Raw genomic sequence first — 19256 nt, 5'->3', positions numbered from 1 at the left:
TTTTCGCTCTCATTGATTGGTATATATTTTTTTTTTATCTCGAACGCGGTGAGCGATTCTTTGATTGACTCGGAGATTTATATTAATTCATTGGAATACAATTCAGTCGGACGCAATGGAGGTTCTTTAAGCTCCAATACAGCTACATCGCGAATAAGGGATCGCCGCGCGATGGAAAACGATACGAGGGCTGTTTATCGAAGAATAAACACTGCCCGGGAAAGTTTGAATTATTAGCTCGATCAATCCATCTCGCTCGAATTTCGAATGCAAATAAAGATAAAGGCGTTTTAAGCATTTAGCTGCGATTCGCGCGTCTGTGTACACGGGATGCGCGTGTGCGGGGGCAACAATACTCGCGCGCTTTTCATTAAGTGAAATGAACGCGACTTAATTAAAGGGTGGAAGCGCGCAATTACAGGCCAATAAATCCGAGACCCGTTAATCCGTTATAGTGGAGACAAGTTAAACTTCTCGGGCTCTGTATGTGTGTGTATACTCTATTCTGTATGCAGGCTGTGCTGTAGGTGCATGTGTGTCTGTGTGTATTATAGGGAGGGATTTCGAGGCCACAGGGGCGGGGGCGTGAACGAGGCGATGTGTGTGTGTGTGAGTCTGTATACACTGCCCGGGCTAAAGCGCATAATTGGCTTTGAACGTCGCCACCTGAGCTCGGAAATAAAGCCGCAAGCCTTAGCACAATATTATATGCCGCAGATCCGATTTTATCTCTCACTCCTCTCTCTCTGTAGTTTGCGCCACACGCAAGCGGGACTACTGCACGCGCCGCTGGGGCGCCGACACGAAATATTTGTCTGCTGCAGGCTGTGTCCCTGTTGTTATCGCGGATGAATGCGCGCGATAAATATTGCGCTGGAAAGGGTATGAGTGTCGTTATATCGCATTGATCGACGCACGAGCTCTCTTTGATTCGGGTAAATTGAGATTTTAATTAAATATACTTTGCTTTCCGCAATGAGGGAGTTACGTGCGATGTTTTTCTTTTAACCAAACGTCAAAGGATAATTTGGTTCATATTATTTGTAAAATAATTTTCAACGAATGACTGCACTTTGTAAGCGCAAAGCAATATCGAAGTTATGAATAATAAAACCCTGCTTTCATTTATACAATTATATTTACCTTTTCACTTGTGAATTTACAGATAGAGTTACTCGCCATCTAGTGGTGGAGGTTTAAAGTGTTGCAATATCGTATTAGTAAAAGTAAAAGTAAAAGTAGTTGAAAACTGGTCTGCATTTTTTGCACTCTCTTTACGAAGTCCTAAAGTATACTAAAAAAAGCGTCAAATTTGGGCCTCTTGAATTAAGTGATAGACGGTCCCAAAAATTCTGAAAAAATTCAAGCAGATTCTTTGAAAAATTTTAAAACTTTTGATCGTCCCATTTTTTCATTTAAGTACTTCTATTTCGATATAGAAAATAACAAAGATTTTTTTATAATGTGGAAAATCCTCTACAAAATGGGCCCTAAGGCCCATTGGATCAAACTAAGCACAGGGAGCCTCAGTATTGGGTACCAGCAGACCGCAAAAAAATTTTGGAGCAAATCCATGACCCAAACCTGAAAAGCTCTTTTTGTTAAATTGGGAATTATCTGAAAATCCGTCGAAAATTATGTAGCCAACGACGAGGTAAAATTTTAAATACTCTCAAATTGCTTGTACAATGCAGATTTCTTAGTTTTGCGCATTCCTGTGTCGTTAAAGAGTGACGGTGGCACTGGGGCGAACTCGTAATTCAAGTAATTTTTCGTGTCTCCTTCTTTGTTTTTATTTATAGAAATTCTTTAAAAAATTGAAAGTGACTAAGTACACACTACATAATTATCTATGTTTTTTATTTTCGTATTTTGTCCAGCTAACGTGCTTACGACATGTTACCGTTAAAATTTCATTTGCGAAAAATCTTCGTCGATCATAGCTTGCACTAGTTTTCCTCCGATTTCAAATACGTTACAGCATTGACCGATGAGTCCCAAACGATACCAGATGCAATCCTTTTGGGCAATGTATTAGACGTATTGAAAAAATTATTTAATCTTTTTTCATACGAAAATTCATTGAGTAAGTACAATGTTTCATTTTATTAGCATTGATACATTATTATACAAATAATAACATTTTTAGGAGAAAACTTTTTTCACTGTACCGACATTTTTTTCTAAAGCGGGGTTTCTTGCGAGCTCCAATGCAATAATGATTACAAAATATAAATAAATAAAAAACCAATGGTCACTGAACTAGAAAATAGATTCGTTCTAACACTCGATCCTTCTGTTACAACGAGCTTTTGATGAAAATCATATGTATAATACATAACGGAAAAAAATGCAGAGTCAAGATTCACCCACGATGCAGAATAGAAACAAAGAGAAAACACATATACTTGCCGACGAGAGAAGAAAACATTAAAACTAATTAGTACTTCTGCGCGTGTGGTAAAAATTTTGGGTGATGTCTGAAAAACTGGCCCGATTAATGATGATTGACTCGTGGGAGACTTCCACAAGAAACTTCCAAACCACACACGTGTTCACGATTTAAAATGCATACGTGATTTTCGAAACGTATGTACAACGTGTGAGGCTCGACAAAATTCACTACAATAATATCACGATCAATACCCTCATAGATCGACATTTTATTTCAATGATTTTGATATGATAAAACCACACACAAAAGAATTCAGTTATTAATCAAGTGTAGTATCAATTTTGATAGTCCAACTTAAAAACCTAGTTTTAGGCTCTTGTACTAGGAAGTATTGATTGCAACTAGTGCGAATAAGCTTTTCCAGCAATACTTGTTGAAGCACTCGCGTTCGGCTCGAGTGCTGCAACCCCTCGTTTTTCAGAAAAAGCATATCCACACCGGTCGTTGCATGATATACTATTTACTGTCTTTTCTATGAACAAGATGTTTTTCAAGGTAAAAACTGGTAACAAACATTTTTAAAAAGAATAATTTTTTTACAAAAAAAATTTTTCATGCGCAAATTTAGAAACTAGTTGAAAAGAAACAAACCTAATCAAATATAAACATTTAAAACATATACTGAAACAAACGTTAAAATAAATATTTTCAAATACGTTATCTGTGATTCTCACCGGGATTTTTTCAAAAAAACTACATGAGTGTTTTGAAAATAATAAAATAAAGATAGATTTCCAATTTGAGTATCACTGAAATACTATTTAGTGTCAACCGTTTATGATACATACTTTGAGATTTTCTATTCGTCTCAGCTTGTACGTAATAGGGTAATTGGACCAGTGAATGACTATTCTCAAAAATGAACAATAAAAAATCATAAAAAATATATTTATATAGACCTTATAAAATTCAATAGTGAGCCATGCATCTTGTTTTTTATGTTCGATCAACATATAATAAGGAAAATAATTTTCTTCTATCCTAAAACTGGAGTAACAGGTCCATACGTATTCGGAGGAGCTCTTTCAACATACTTGATTTCGAAAGAAATTTACGTATTAGAACACGAATTTTACAGTGGATTATCACTCGCCGCAGTACTGATCGTTTTAGTTAAGAAACTTGGTCCCAGCGTAGCTGCATATTTAGATAAAGGTATTGATGAATACGAGAAGGGATGGGAGTCGTCAAGAACCGACCAAATCAAGAGTTTGGAGACAGCAGTTGAACATGAAAAGAAAGAACAATGGCGAACAGACGGACAGAAAATGATTATGGAAATCAAAAAGGAAAACATCAGTATGCAATTGGAGGCAGCATACAGAGAACGTCTCAGCCATGTGTATCAAGAAGTCAAGAAACGCTTAGACTATCAAGTTCATTTGCAAGACATTGAGAGGAAATTAGCTCAAAAGCACATGGCTACATGGATCGTTGATAATGTTAAGAAATCATTCACATCCTGACCATAACAAATAGGCATAGGCATTAGGGCATATCCAAAAGTGGTCATTTACCGGTCGAAAGTGGTCAATCATTGGTTGAAGTACCCTATACCATCTGGACATTTACACTTAGATACTTATTGAAATTATAAAAAAGGGATTGATTTCATTGAAATAGTATATTTCTCAACGGGTGCAATTGTGGTTTTTCAGCAAAACGAGGGATCATAGCACGAGCCGAAGGCGAGTTTGGTTAAAAAACCATATCTGCATCAGTTGATTATACTATTTTTTCCTACGGAAGCCTAAAGTTAGCGAAATAGTTGCGTATTGTAGGTTAGTGTGGGAAAATTCATAATATTTTTTGATAATTACAAGAAGAAAATTATTCATCGTTTAATAATAAATAAATGTTTAAATAATAATATAAGGTGTGCACTTACCACTTTGGGAGATCCTAAGTATTAGTGCAATTGATCTTCACATTACATTGTTTCTTCCTAGGTAATTTGAGCAATTTATCAATTAATTTACAGGACAATATAAGGGGAATCCTTCAGATAACTTCAACAAACCAACATAACAACATAACAACTAGAACACAGTTTTTTCACGACTCTTGGCATTTTATTAAAAATTGATCTCTCACTTTTTAATAAAAAATTATACCACAATCGACAATTCTTCGGACACGCGCTGACCTCCTCGGGATACAATTAAATATAGTTCAAAAAATAAAATTATTACATGTGGACTGGTTGAGTAGCCAATAGAGTAGTGAAAAGAGTGCAATCGATCTCTTCAGTTCAATCCTACCATTCTGAAACTGCCGTAAGTTTAATCGATTAATTCATTTTCGTTGACCAAATGCATCTACTTGTCAATCATTCGTGTCTAATGGTAATTAGTGGTAATAAATATAATGATAATTTTAACGACGATTTTATAGGTGTTAATTCAATGACCAGTGAAAATACTACTATCGATACGTAGAATTTTCCAGACAATACCATACTTCGCCGAAGCATCGCAGGTTGCTGATCAAATATTCGTAAAATGTTTAATTCTAAACATTAGTTTAACGCCATGCTTAACAATTATATTCACTTTTTCACTTGCAGATTTTGCAAATAAAGATACTCGCCATCTATGGGTAGATGCTTAGACTTCAATTATGATTAAATTTTCATGAATTAGAGTAATTAACTTAAAAATCTGTATAAAATTATTAATTTGTAATCAAAAGACGTACTAAAAATAATTTACGTGATTGTGTTTTCTAGATTTTATGTTAAAAAAATTAATCATTTCTAGAACATTAATTTTCAACGAAGATTCCGCATGTAAAATTTCTTTGAATAAAATCCTGCATAGGTTAATTAAGTATAGTGATTTTTAAGAATGATTTTACAGTAGATCTGCATCGAATTTAAGGTTTTTTTGACAGTGTTTATGTATTAATATTTTTTGTTTTCGCCCGAACCACCGAGACGTTAAAAACATCGTTATTGTTGTGAAAAACATTTTTCGCTAAGATTTTGTAAATATTGTTACAACTGCGATCATTGTCATACGCGACAACGTATTGTAACTGCTCGAACGTGCGTAAAATCGATGCCTCGGTTTCGAGACGAATTTCCAGTTAATAATAATGCGTCGTGGATAAGCGGGTCAACGAGCAATAATAATCATACACATTTATAGCTCGAGAGATCGATTATTCGTAAAAATGTCATTTATATCAAAAATCGGTTATATCGTCGAGATTCATCGACACGCGGAAACAACAAATGAGAAAAAAATCATCACTGCTCTTGATATTGAATTGTCAGAAAAGAGAAAGTGTCGGCTCGAGCTGGCAGCAACGGATACGCATTACATATACTACGTACGCGTGCACTGCATGCCACACACACACACACACACACACACACACACACACACACACACACACACACACACACACACACACACACACACACACACACACACACACACACACACACACACACACACACACACACACACACACACACACACACACACACACACACACACACACACACACACACACACACACACACACACACACACACACACACACACACACACACACACACACACACACACACACACACACACACACACACACACACACACACACACACACACACACACACACACACACACACACACACACACACACACACACAGCGCCACTCAGTGTACGCAGACGCGTCAAGTTGAAATCGTCTTGATTAATTGAGCCGAAGAACACGAGCCTGTCAATGGGTTTCGATTGTTCCAAAAAACCACATCTCATTATCGTGCCTCGAAATCGGGTATACACGAGTATCCTACATCAAATGTCACCAAACTATGTTTTTCTTCTCCTTTACTGCTCTCCCCTGGGGTGCAGTACGTAATAATTTACAGATGTATGTAAGAATATTAATTGCTTAAATTTTCAAAGAATTTTGCTCCCTCAGCATCGAATTCCAAAGTTAAAAGAGTATATATTGTTATTTGTAGATCAGTACAAATTATTTGTATATTTCAAGTATTAATTGACCTCAGTACCAGAACATTCAAGTATAGTCATACTTTAATGATCTTATGTACCATTTCGAATTTGCCTTAAAAATACTAAAGTCACTTTTAAAAATCACTGGTTTTTAAGCGAAAAATAAAGTACCGGTACTAAAAATTATGAAAATTCCTAATATTACAAATAATCGCATTGAAAATAACACAACATTTTTGAAACTTCAACAATGAGAACTATGGCATAGGCGATTTTCGGCTACACAAGAATTCACGAGTTACCGGTAGATGGTGTGTAACCGAATCTGTGAAAACCATAAGAGAAAAGGCAAAGTATTAGCATTAAATTGACGCAGGTACTAAAGAATTCTGATACTTTATCAGAATTTGTACGCAAAAAATCTCTACTTTCAAATTGATCGTAAATTGCGGTTAAACGATATTGAATTCGTATATAATTCTCAACGAAGCTACAATCCAAATCTTATACGCGTGTTTCCTGGTTTTACCGGTAGATTATAGAGTGTCAGGTTACATCCAGTGATAGAACAATTAGTATCCAATCAAGATACCTAAGTCGCGGGTGACTCGGGTCATTTGAGGTTTCATCAATGTAATATACTGATATCAGAAATAAGAAATTTAAGGCGACAACTAAATGCTCGTTATTCTTATTGCCGTGCTCGTATTCTAAATAATACGAGACGTGTCGATGTATAATATTGTCTAATTGTTTTACATCATAGTATTGCATACTAAAAATGTTAAAGTGGAAAAATTTTTATACGGAATTATTTCCGAAAAAAATTCCTTCTCGCAGGTATCGAATTAGATATCAACTTTCCAACGATACAAAGCAAGACACCCACGCTACGCATCGACTACAAATTGGCATTTTCACGGGCCATCGAGCTCCTTATATTCTCGCGTTAACTTGGGATATATTTATCAGGGACCGATCAACACACACACGCAGGCTCTAAAATCCCAGCGTCGATCAGCATAACTGTTTCAATTTAAATCGTGCGTTTTTGCGTACACATAAATCGTTGTCGCTGTACATAATAGGCAGAGCCGTGTCAGCACCCCCCAGCGTTGGCAGCTTCGAACGAGAGAAAAGTATATATAGCCCAGGTGGTGGCGCAGAGATAAACGAGCGAGTGAGAAAAAGGGAAAATTAGCCACAAGAAAAGGTTTACAACTCGAGCGAGTACAAAAGTCAATGCTCCATATGTCCCCGTTGCTGCTGCTGCTGCGTGGGTGTAGGGGGCTACTTCGATAATGTACCTGAAAAATCGAAATGGATCAATTTGTGTGAGATTTTCGCCGTTGTAGCTATTTAACGGGCCCGCGCGTGGGTGTCTCTTTTGTTCCCGCTTCTCTCTCTCTCTCGCTCTTTCGTCGTGTGCGGGTAATTTTTGCGCGTGTGTGGCTCTCTTCACACCACAATATAGGATATATGCTCCTTTAAACGGTGCGGCTATAAGAGCCACCGCTGCTGCTGCCGCAGAGCATACATACAGGATAATTTATGTTTTGACGCGCGCGCGTGCCACACGGCCTTATAGCGCATTGTTTAGAATATATAATAACAATCATAATAATGCCCCGGGACCCATTGAGTTTCCGGCCCGGGGAGTTGTGTCGTTTAACGCGCTCGCGAGTGACGCGCACTCATTTAAAAATTGTATATACGTTATAACGTAATATACTACGTGTATGTATATTTATCGATTATGGGCTATTTATTGTGCGCGGCGCGCTAAACGATTCACGAATTATTGCCGGGGCCTTATTTACAGATTTCGTGGTGGCGGGTTTTTACCTTTGAACGCGGCGTACATCGTGTTTCCGGGAAATTTTTCCGTTATGCGTACCTACTTGAACAAATATATAAGAGAAGAAAACGAAAAATTATACGGATCTAATATCTGCATCGCGCAGTATAGCGCAGAAAAAAAAATAGACGATGAATCGGGGATCGCGAAACGCCCCGAGACTCTTTCCAATCAGTTGAATATTTCACGTGATTTGTCGTTTCGCTCTAGAAGAGAAGAAAAAGGAGCATCGCAAGCAAGCGACAACACCGCACGACGGATCGGCCGTCGCGCGCTGCAAATTGTAAAGGCATGGCCTAGGCAGGCAGGCAGCAGGCTGGCCAATAATTAACGCCTTTTGCCCGTACATCGTGTTGTGTATACACACAGGAGAGGCAAGGCGACGAGTCGTAAATCGCCAAGAGAGAGAGACAAACTTCGACGCAGCTCCGGAGCTCTATGGGTATTGTTTGTATGTGTGTGTAGGTATATACCGTATAACGGCAGCAGTTTACCGTATATAAATTACCAAATAAACGAAACGAAAAAACATTGCGCCTGTATACGCGGGTACTTGAGCTTTTGTGTCGCACGCGTTGTTTTTCCTCTGTACCTTTTTTTTTTTTTGCGCTTCGCCGTTGCTTCATCTATTGCCGCCCGCGCAGCAGAAGCTTTACACACATCTCCTCCTCCTATATCCGCACGAAGTCAATAAATAAGCTCGGTCGACCAATAATTCCCGAACGCCCGAGATAGAGAGAGAGAGAGAGAGGTAATACACCACCGCGTACCTCTCGGAGTTTTCATTCTCTCTTTCTGTGTGCTTGTGTGTTGTGTGTTGTGTCGGTGTGCTCTCTCTCTCTGTGTGCTTGTGTGTTGTGTGTGTCCGTCCGCGCCGATGAAAATATCATGAGCAAATGAAAGAAAACCGAGGGAGAGTTTGATAACATCGGCGATCGACGACGACTCTTTTTCTGCGGAATGAAAAAAACCCCCCGCCGCGCGATTTATTGCTCGAAAACAGGTGCAAAACGACGAATATAAAATAATACACCCGCACCCGATTCCGCGCTCCTTTCTTTCCTTTTTTTTTGTTTGCCTTTTATTGCTGCGCGCTCGTCGTCGCGTTCGTCCTTCGTTCGTACCGAGGTACAAATCGAGGAAAAAATTTTTAATTTCTATATCGCCCGGATGCGCTTACTCAAACGAGAGCTTAGTTATTATTCAAACGCTTTAGGTATATATATTTCGCCGGAGAGGAAAGTTCCCCGGTGCGCGTCGTGCTCTTCGTTTATTTTATATTATTTCATAATATATACGCGAGTCGCTGCTAAAAATGGGGAAATACCGATGGTACAATTGTTTTTAGCCGACTAGATAAGCGCGCCGAGGGAAGAAACGTCAACAAACGAGCCGTGTGTTGCGCGATAACCGGTATTTAAATTTGCCAAATTCTTTCTTCTCTTCGATCGATGTTACGTAAACGACGAGAGAACAATGGCAATGATGTATACCTAACGTATTTAAAGAAAAAGAAGCTGCAGCGTAAGATATAGGAGAATAGGACACAGCTCATCGGCTGTATTTTCGCGTTCACTCGGGCGAACATTTACACACACACATACCGGCGAAGCTGCAGCACAGGAGAGTCAACCCTTGCTCGGGCGACGGATCTACTATATATGTATACTATATACGCTCATCGCGCATATAGGAGTCCAAGATTTCCCTCGGGACTTTTCGGGGCTCTGCGACTGTGCCGTGTATACGGAGCGACCTGGATACACATCCTTTCTGCAGAAACATTGTCCTCGCGACGCTTCTATCTCTCTCTCTCTCTTTTTTTTTTTTATACTCTCTCCCACGGGGGGACACTACGACGACTACCGTGCGCTCGTCCAGGGTGCGAGAGAACAAAAAAAAAAGGAGAAAAAGAAGGATGTCGACTGATTTGATGATGAAGACACTGAGAGCTCGGATTGATCGTTCTAAAGGGTCGAATTATTCTCGACTTTTTTATTGGCGCAGATTTTTTTTTTCTCCGCGTTTCCCAATTTTCACAGAGAGAAAATTATTCAAGGGTCTCGCGAGCCGGAATCAGGGTAGAAATGAAATTGAGTTAAAATTTATGTAAATTGTACGAGATTAATGTTTTATCATTTCTCTCGAGAAAGATTACTGAGTTGGTAATGATTTCGATTGGACGCGCATCAGACCAAAAGGATGTGTCGTGTTTTCAATGGGCCAAGTTTAATAATCTAAGCCACGCTTGACATACGTACAGTGACATCTGTGAAAGCTAAGTGAAACTTTGGAGGTCGATAAAAGCAGTTATCAACTGGATCAAGTTGGTTGGACTAATTATAAAATGAATTGACCGAAAAATGTGTCTGTGAATTTTGATATACTTATTATGGCAAAAATAAATTTCAATTAAAATCCAGATCGTCAAGAATGTTTTGTCAAAATTTACATTCGCTGTGTTTATCACCTCAGATCAATGCTCCACTTATGTACGTACGCTTATGTAAAGTTAAAATCAACAAGTTCATTCTCAAACACTTTAATATAAATATTCACAGCTTGTAACAATAAAAATCATTATTAAATAATAGGAAGGTGTGATTAAATATTTGCTTGCATACAAACTTCTCCCCTTTTGTCATACATCTTCAATAATTCTATTGTTTTACGTGGGAAACCTATTAGCTCGTAAGTTGTTTTTTTATCTTTGTTCTTTTACGTAGATCGAATGCTTTTGAGATTAACATTAAATTATTGGAATCCATTACGATCAAAATTGAATGTACGCGTTGATATTTAATTATATCGTCCCATCATTCAATTATCATTTATGTCACAATTCATTGAATTTTGAAGCTAATAGGTTTTAATTTTAAATAAATAAACATGTTTATTTTGCTCTCGATAAGTAGGACATGCGACTGTGTAATGATTTGGACTTGATGAGACCATCAGACGTAAACAACTATACAAGCACTTACATTACACATTTTTGTGATATCTCAAACTAATTCTATTGATTAAAGTATAATTGCACAGCTTTTAATATTCAATTACAAGGAATGTTCTTTTAGTTTGTATTTCATTATATTTCAGTGAAAAAAAATATGTACTTACTTTTGATAAAAAGATATTAACTCTATATTCTTAATAATTCATTTACAATAAAATACTGTATGCTAAAAATGCACAGAATATAAGGAAATTCATTGATTTTATACTTCATATGACATCAAGATATTTTATTTCAATAAAGACCATTTCAGCTGTTCTTTGGCTGATTGTAGAACCTATAAAAGAAAATTAAAATCATTCCATGTTTTGCTATACTTTTTATAACAAACATTTTACAATTCTTACTTGTGCGACTGTCTGTTCACCCAGAGGAATATCATCATTCCTTAGAGCAACTCTGTGGACTATACGATGAGCATCAGCATCAAGAATAACTCTGCAATATTATAGAAAAAGTTGTAAAAGTTTCATCATGCATAATAATATTAAATTCTATAGTCTTTGTAAGCTTTTAATTAGTTAATTTATTAAGTTATTATTTTGAAGAAAAAAAACAAATATTAAACATACCCTCCATCACAGATTTCATCAACTGCCAACATGACAATATCCAAACTATCAAGCACAGCCTTTTTCTCTACATTCTTCCTAAGAATGTGACTGACAGAATCATACAAACAGTTTAAGACGCTCATCAATAATAACTAAAAAACAATTAAAGAATACTTTAAACTAACATAAAAAATATAATGACTAATATTATGGAGCATAAACAAACCTCATTTTCGTGAGAGCTACCCATCACATAAAAGAACAAATCGACATTGCTCTTGTACACGCAAGTCATACCGTCCAACATAATGATTTCTGCATTTGCCCTGTGTGTTTTATTGAACAGATTCTTTTCGAAAGCTTTCTGTTCCTTTGCTGTAGGGAAAATATTTTTGTCATAGTACTTGGCGAGTATTCTTTCCCCATCATTGTCTAGGATGGCAATGCCTTTGACAGTGTATAAACTGGGCTCCTAAAAAGTAAATTATCATTGAAATTCATTGATTAACAATATAAAGATTAGTTAATTGTGCAAAAACCTCTTACATATGCTTTACTATTTTCACTGATATGATACATATTGGAAGGTTATAGTAAGCTCAAAAAGACTATGTCTTACAACAAGCAAGTGCTAAGTTCTGGCAGCCACTGAGATACACAAAAACTTAACGTGTTTATTGAGTGGGGATGAGGCAATCTAAGACACAGATTCAAAACAGGAGATGCAAAGATGAATACTCACGAATAGCTGACCGTCCATCGTTTGACGTGTCGCTTTGACTTTCCGAGCTGTGTATCTTAACTTAACCTGTCTGACTGACACTAGCAGCCGTACACGAACCGTCTGCTCATTCAATTAATGATTTGCCCCTTTAAAGGCAATTTATACTTTTCTAAAGCATTTTCTAATGTTTCTTCAAATTGAAAAACCATAAAAAATACTGTTATATTGTTTACAATAAAGTACAGTCAATTTTCTTACATTTTGAGAATGTAATATTTATTAAAACTTTTATTTGTAAAATAAGTACAAAAATATATTCAACTTCTTTGAGCTTTCATCATCAATTCCTACTAAATTTTTTGAATTTTTATATGAAAATAAACATCCTTTAGCTACAATATTTTTGAAAACGTGTTAATTTTCAATTAAAAGTTACAAAAATAAAATTTTTCATTTCAAATTCAAGTTGTAAAATTTTAAAAGTGATTCTAAACTTAATAATTAATTGTCACTTTTTATCTTTAAATTCAGATCTTACAAGTCTTGGCACGTTAGTAAATCGATCAAGATAGTTATTAACATTAGATCGCATTAGATATTGATTAAATTTTAATTGGTATTGGGTCGTATTTTACTTCCAACTTTGCCCAGTGATCGTTAAATTGTTTTACGAATGACTTTACAATATTTTTCTTTTCCGTTATAATTATATTCTCATAATTTCCTTCAAATGCCTGTGGTGTCCAGTTAGCGCTACCATTAAGAAGTATCTTTTTGTCAATAACTATAAATTTATGATGCATTAAGTAATGATCCATTGCTTTGGATCGAACTTCAATATCTAAAAAAGATATCAATTGTATAATATACTTGAAAATGAAATAGATTAGTTCGTCTTGAAATTACTAGACATAATTATTTGATTACGTACTGTTTTGAACTAAGTCATATATCGGGCTATATGCATTTTTCATGGTATCCTCATCTGTAATAACTCTAATTTTAAGTCTCCTCTTTCTGGCTCTGATAACAGCATTGACTAGTGGATTGTACGATAAAAAAAATACACAAATGTCCAATGACTTTTTTGCTTCATCTAGGTACTTCAAAATTAATCTGAAAAAATCAATTTAATTTAAATGAGCTCATTGATTACTTTCTGACTTTCATTAGAAACTACTAACTCTAAATTTTCTCCAAGAGCAGTTTTTGAGTATAGATCCGTTCTCTTCTTCAGTGATTTATCAGGAAAAAATAATACCATGGTCTTTTCAGATCCTATAGACGGTTGATAGAAGTACTTCTGTACAATTTTCCATACAATTTCTGATGCAACTGCAGAAACAATAGTATAAAACACTACTTTTGAGCACATGCCAAGTCCAAAAGAGAAGGACATCTGCAAAAGAATTTTCAAGCGGTACAGACATACACAACCATTTCAACACTTAATATTAGGACTTACTTTAAAATGAATTTTTCTTTTTATAAATGAGTATCAATTAAACTAATATTTATTAACACTACAGTCGAAACATGTGAAAATAATTTCATATCAATCTCAAGCCGGTAAAAGCCGGCAACATTTCACAACAGGTACAAACTGTAAATGAGCAGAACCGTTACTAGAACGCGTTGAAAATCGAATGATGATAACACAATATGAACGTCCTTGCGGACACTACACATCTATATTAAAGAACTTGACTTCTGTGTTTACAAAACAATATCAGTTGGCGGCATGACCGCCCGCGTGCTTCATAATTGCACACATAGTCTGCGGTAGCATAGACTATATCTTTTTGAGCGCCAAATAACTGGGCTTCTTCGGAGATAATTCTAAACACGTCGGACACCTACAGTTACAGGTATGCGACGGAACATTGATCTCGAAGTTGATCATAATTGATAAAAATACATTCTGTTTGACCTAATATCATTGTATTAGGTATTTGATTTAAGTTTTATTTAAAATGAATATATCATTTCGAGAGTTTAAAGCAATTTATGATCAATGGAAGGAAAGTGAATGTTTATAATGTTTCTTGTTCTTCAAAGGATTTAAATTATTCTTCACAGTACGAGGAAAATTTTTTTCAGGTAAAATAACACTAAGTTCATTTTTCACAGATATCTTTTATTAAAGCGGTATTAATAAATATTTTTTTTTACAATTCCTAAAAAATAATTTCGTAAAAGTTAAGTTACAAAATAAATTGGTCAAAAACTCGTCAAGATCTTTAAAAGACTCTCGATTGTAATGCATAATTGTCGACAATTATCTCACCCACGAGATAAATGTGAATCACAGACAGTTTTGTACTTCTAAAATGATTTATATCAATTTAAAAAGTAAATTGTTGACATTGTTCGCGAAATAATACGTATCGATCGTGTGCACAAATCAAAATTCGAAATACAAACTTATCGGTTTTCTCATTGATTAAGAAAATTACAGTAAAATACCTCTTATGTACAAATACTTGAGTAAAAGTCAGTTTATAAAATTCGCCGATTAATAAAATGGTAATATTTTAAATATTTCGATTAAAATATTTACACGAATACAATACATCAGACTTATCGCATACCATAAAGCTACCTCACAATCATTGAATGATAATTTTTTGAACTGATTCAATCGTAATTTTTGTCGAAACGATCGTCGTGACCCCAAGCCTTGCTATTGGTATTGGGAGCCGTATCTTTCTTTTCGCGCGGAGACTTTTTGGTATTGTTGCCGCGATTATCTCTCGCGTTGTCGCTGTTAGCGGCACCGGCGCCTCGAATCGCGCGCGGAGTCGGACGCTTGTAGTTGTTGGAGGGGCTGCTCTCTTCGTTTTCGCATTTTTCTTGGATTTTCGTCTCTGGTTTTTGCTGATCGGCTTTGGCTGAAGCGGACTTGACTTGTGGCGATGCCCCCGTTGGACGCTTATAGCTGTTGGGATAACTTCCCGGTTTTTCGACGGCTTTTTTAGGACGTACTTCTGCTTCCGAAGTATTGTTTTTGTTAACTTTTCTGATTTCTTCATAAACACTTCCTAATTCGGAAGCGTAAAACTCTTCTTTTTCGGCATTCAATGGCTCGTAATTGTTATTTTCTAATTCAAGAACCAGCAAAATCAAGGTCCTCGATTTTGCACTCAAATTTCGCTTGATTAAGGTCTCCTTAAATTTGAGAATAAGATTTTTCAATTCAGGCACGGCTTGCAAAGACAGACTCTTGCCGTTTATCGAGATTTCTCTTACGGCGAGCTCGATATCTTCTTCTTCAGCAGACTCCAAGAGCATTTCTATGTAGCTGATAAGCGGAGCAGCCAAATACTCAAAGGGTTTGCCTCCAACGATGTATCTGTAATACACCTCTCCCATAAGCGATATGGCATTTCTTAAGACATGTTCACTTTTTTTCTTTAATTCGCCCCTTTCTTCGTAATCTTTTTGGAGGGTTTGAAGCAGAAGTACCCTCAAACTGTTGGAGTTTTTGTCAGTCATCCCAATAATTTTTGGATCACATATCGTTGACAATTTGATAGTAAACGCCCGATCGTCGAGGGCCCTCTCGTGAAGTTCATTCATGATTTCTCTGTGGAATCAATTCAGTTTCGTTTATAATTTGCCAGGTAATTGTAATTTTCTAAAAAGTATATAAAACTACTTACGGCAGAGAAGATTTTGTCATTGCCTCTTCGATTACTGGTATTATGTCATCGACAGTTTTGGTGGGTAAATCTTTCGTAACCACATCCTTCAATTGCATATTCTCGATGCAAGTTACGAGTTCACTGTACTGTTTCATTCCAGGTCGTCTTAAAGGAGCAACTTGTACTGGAGGAGCAAAACCTCTTCCTCGGCCTTTCGCAATTCCTGCCATTGTAATTCTAAAATGAAATTATCAAATTGAGTTAAGAATTTCTTAGTAGGTATGAGTAACGGAAATTCGAGGCAATAAACGATTAAAGTGCACATTTTCGAAAATTTTACTTGCTTACATACATTAAAAAATGTTTAAAAACTCGCGCTCACGTGCTTTTTTATTATACAGGTCTAAAAGATCTAAATGTGTATGAATTTATTCCAGTTTTTATTAACTTACAATTTTAAATAATTATTATTTTAATATTAAATAAGTATTATTTTAATCTAAAAAACTGTTAATTAAATGAAATGAAATTTGTTTTATCGTCATCAAATATTATAAAAATTTTAAATCAAAAAATTTTTCCCTATTAAAGCTAGAGTTAGTATTCGTTATTATATAAAAAATCGTGTTGTTCTATCGGAATCAAAAAATAGTTCGTTGAACTACAATACAATTAATTGAAATAAAATTAAAGACTAAATATAAACACAACCCTATACTTTTTTACATTTTGAAGCGCATACATGATCTATCTAACCTCAAAATGGAATTGATAACGTTACTTCAAATCAAAGATTTACTAAAAATATTGGTATTGCAAAGATTGAAAACTATTGAATTAATAATTGGACGATTTAAAATTATTATTAAATTGATACTCACATTTATTTGATCAGTTAACTAACGATTTGACAAGTATTGTTTGAGGCTTGTAGCAAGTTTCACGATAGCTGTAAGTGAATATAGATGCTGCTACTGTGGTGAAAGAACTGTTACTACTTGAAATGTCGAGGAGAAAGTACTTGCTAAGCGTCGATGCCTATTCAATACTGGCGAGATACCGTTTTACGCATGGCATGTACACTTTTATACAGCGTTGTATGGACCCGAGCCCCCTTGCTCCGAATTTTTTATATCTAAACGAGCGCGAAATTCAAATTAAAAAAAAATTCAATTGAATAAATAGCAAAAATTTTAAAATATCTTAATCTCGTATTTACTTAACAAAAATTTTAAATATTTTTTTGAAATTTAGAAATTAATGAAATACAATATTGAATTATTTCTATTATTTCTTGAAAAATTGTCTGACAACAACATGTATTCCATTCTTAAGTTTTATTAAATTATAAGATATTTAAGCTTGTTTGCGGAATAAAAAATTAAATTCCCTAATTTTGCCATTCGAGTAAGAACACATTGCTTTTCATTGCTTAAAATAATTTTAGGGTGAATTCTTTGGATCTAGGCGTATGATTGAATATCCACATCCACGAAAATGAGTAAATCTAATGAAATTTGAATATTTTGCTATATTTTGAATACATGTGCTTATTATTGTAATCGTAGATCTTCATTTATATAAACGTTGCAAATACACTACTCAACAAAATTATCGCAACAAAAAATTTCATCGTAATTTTGTCCATTTTCAAATAAATGTTCAATAAAACTACGATAATTCAATTTTTTACGTAAATTCAATGTTAATTTACCTCGATAATTCGAACAATATCATAATTCGAAATTTTGATAATTCGAAATAAAATTTTGCATTTCGAGTCCAGATATCATATAACTTTACTTCGGTAATTCGAGATGATATTGAGTCCAATCAATTATGCGTAGAAAGTGGTAATGTGAACTATGAATCTGCCGAGGCTTGGATGACATCGCTCGATCCAATTTTAAAAAAATACAAGACAAGATATGTTTTTAATGCAAATGAAACAGGATTGTTTTACAAGTGCCTTCCATCAAAAACGTACGATTTCAAAGGTCAACAATGTTTTGATGGTAGACACAGTAAAGAGCGAGTATCAATTCTTATGGGCGCCAATATGAATGGAAGTGAAAAACTTCCGTTGCTAATGATTGGCAAAACAGCCGATCACCTCGAACAAAAAAACTAGAAACTTTATTACTGAAAAGAAATTGTGACGAAGAAGTTTCTGATGATTTATTTTTTGCAATTTCAAAAGTTGAATCCTTTTTTAAAGAAAAAAACAAAAACGAAAGCTGTTAGTTCAATCTAAAATGACTTTTTATTTTAATGAAAATTGTGTTTACATATTAAATAAATAAAAATACCGTTTTTCTGTAATTCAAAAGTTACTTGATTTGGCCTCTCTTTTACTTTGTTAATTCAAACTTCGTTAATTCGATTTGGTCGATTTTGATTGTATCGGGACGGTTCAAGTCAATATCGAGTTAGAAGTAGTGTTTGAGCGCAACTAGAAAAGGTAATGAAACAAATCGATTGTTTAAATTCGTATGCATGGACTAAAGTAATTATTTTATCAAAATCTAAGATACACCAACGCAAATATCTCTTTTCAACGAGTAATTTTCAAAAAAATAGAGCTCTCTACGATCATTCTTGCGTGTAGGTCGTTTTGAAAAAGATGACTAATTCTTTTCAAAGATTGAAAATATGAATGGTTTCTGAACAAATTCGTGCGTAAAAAAATAACTTTGCGATTTTCTAGCTCGGTAAGGAACGCCTAAAACGAAAAAATGCAAAGAACAAAATAGTCTTAGAATTAGTCAAAGAATACGTGTGAATTTTTTCAGATTTTTTTAAACAAATTTTTTTAGTTATAAACAATAAATTTGTTAATAACTTTTAAAATACCAATTTTAACGCTTGGTAACCAAGCTAAATCGATTCAGCACACCAAAAAACCTATAAAAAGCTTTGGTTACCTTATGGACCTGAAAATGTATACTCGACCCATAGCTGGCGCCCGGACTAAAAGATCATTGTACCCGTTCACTTGACTTATCTGTAATTATATACTTAAATAACTAACTTGTC

At 35.2% G+C, this 19256-nt stretch overlaps 3 protein-coding genes across 5 annotated transcripts; all 3 read right to left on the bottom strand.

Moving 5' to 3' along the window:
- Window positions 1–11398: 11398 nt before the first annotated feature.
- LOC106656113 (coatomer subunit zeta-1) lies at window positions 11399–12680 on the bottom strand. Of its 3 annotated transcripts, XM_014376791.2 has the most exons (6): window positions 12595–12646; window positions 12399–12516; window positions 12079–12324; window positions 11871–12004; window positions 11646–11736; window positions 11399–11575 (listed from the first exon to the last, which is right to left on the bottom strand). In XM_014376791.2, exons 2-6 carry the CDS (start codon window positions 12429–12431, stop codon window positions 11528–11530), a joined length of 552 nt encoding a protein of 183 aa, XP_014232277.1. In that variant the 5' UTR covers window positions 12432–12516; window positions 12595–12646; the 3' UTR covers window positions 11399–11527. The 3 variants fall into 3 exon arrangements, with proteins under 3 accessions (XP_014232277.1, XP_023315719.1, XP_014232276.1); XM_023459951.1 differs by lacking the exon at window positions 12399–12516 and having other exon boundaries at window positions 12595–12680; XM_014376790.2 differs by lacking the exon at window positions 12595–12646 and having other exon boundaries at window positions 12399–12588.
- Window positions 12681–13058: 378 nt separating this feature from the next.
- LOC106656164 (mitochondrial cardiolipin hydrolase-like) lies at window positions 13059–14069 on the bottom strand. The gene is made up of 4 exons (XM_014376862.2): window positions 14042–14069; window positions 13761–13975; window positions 13508–13692; window positions 13059–13417 (listed from the first exon to the last, which is right to left on the bottom strand). The coding sequence occupies exons 2-4, from the start codon at window positions 13973–13975 to the stop codon at window positions 13179–13181; spliced, it is 639 nt and encodes a 212-aa protein (XP_014232348.1). The 5' UTR covers window positions 14042–14069; the 3' UTR covers window positions 13059–13178.
- An 804-nt stretch (window positions 14070–14873) lies between these two features.
- LOC106656154 lies at window positions 14874–17248 on the bottom strand. Its single transcript, XM_014376847.2, has 3 exons — window positions 17102–17248; window positions 16239–16457; window positions 14874–16162 (listed from the first exon to the last, which is right to left on the bottom strand). Exons 2-3 carry the CDS (start codon window positions 16448–16450, stop codon window positions 15214–15216), a joined length of 1161 nt encoding a protein of 386 aa, XP_014232333.1. The 5' UTR covers window positions 16451–16457; window positions 17102–17248; the 3' UTR covers window positions 14874–15213.
- Window positions 17249–19256: the final 2008 nt, after the last annotated feature.

This window comes from Trichogramma pretiosum, unplaced genomic scaffold (genome assembly GCF_000599845.2).
Source record: "Trichogramma pretiosum strain Unisexual culture from Peru unplaced genomic scaffold, Tpre_2.0 scaffold10, whole genome shotgun sequence".
In the NCBI taxonomy this organism is placed as follows: Eukaryota; Metazoa; Arthropoda; class Insecta; order Hymenoptera; family Trichogrammatidae; genus Trichogramma; species Trichogramma pretiosum.
Note: the sequence above shows the minus strand (reverse complement) of the source record. Positions and strands in the feature narration are given on the sequence as shown.

Coding starts and splice junctions, on each gene's coding strand:
- LOC106656113 (XM_014376791.2), bottom strand. CDS start 12,431: ATGTATCATATCAGTGAAAATAGTAAAGCATAT. Junction 12,325..12,398: donor GTGAAAATAGTAAAGCATAT/GTAAGAGGTTTT, acceptor TTTACTTTTTAG/GAGCCCAGTTTATACACTGT. Junction 12,005..12,078: donor GTAGCTCTCACGAAAATGAG/GTTTGTTTATGC, acceptor ATTGTTTTTTAG/TTATTATTGATGAGCGTCTT.
- LOC106656164 (XM_014376862.2), bottom strand. CDS start 13,975: ATGTCCTTCTCTTTTGGACTTGGCATGTGCTCAAAAGTAGTGTTTTAT. Junction 13,693..13,760: donor GCTCTTGGAGAAAATTTAGA/GTTAGTAGTTTC, acceptor TGATTTTTTCAG/ATTAATTTTGAAGTACCTAG. Junction 13,418..13,507: donor ATATGACTTAGTTCAAAACA/GTACGTAATCAA, acceptor TATCTTTTTTAG/ATATTGAAGTTCGATCCAAA.
- LOC106656154 (XM_014376847.2), bottom strand. CDS start 16,450: ATGGCAGGAATTGCGAAAGGCCGAGGAAGAGGTTTTGCTCCTCCAGTA. Junction 16,163..16,238: donor ATGACAAAATCTTCTCTGCC/GTAAGTAGTTTT, acceptor TTGATTCCACAG/AGAAATCATGAATGAACTTC.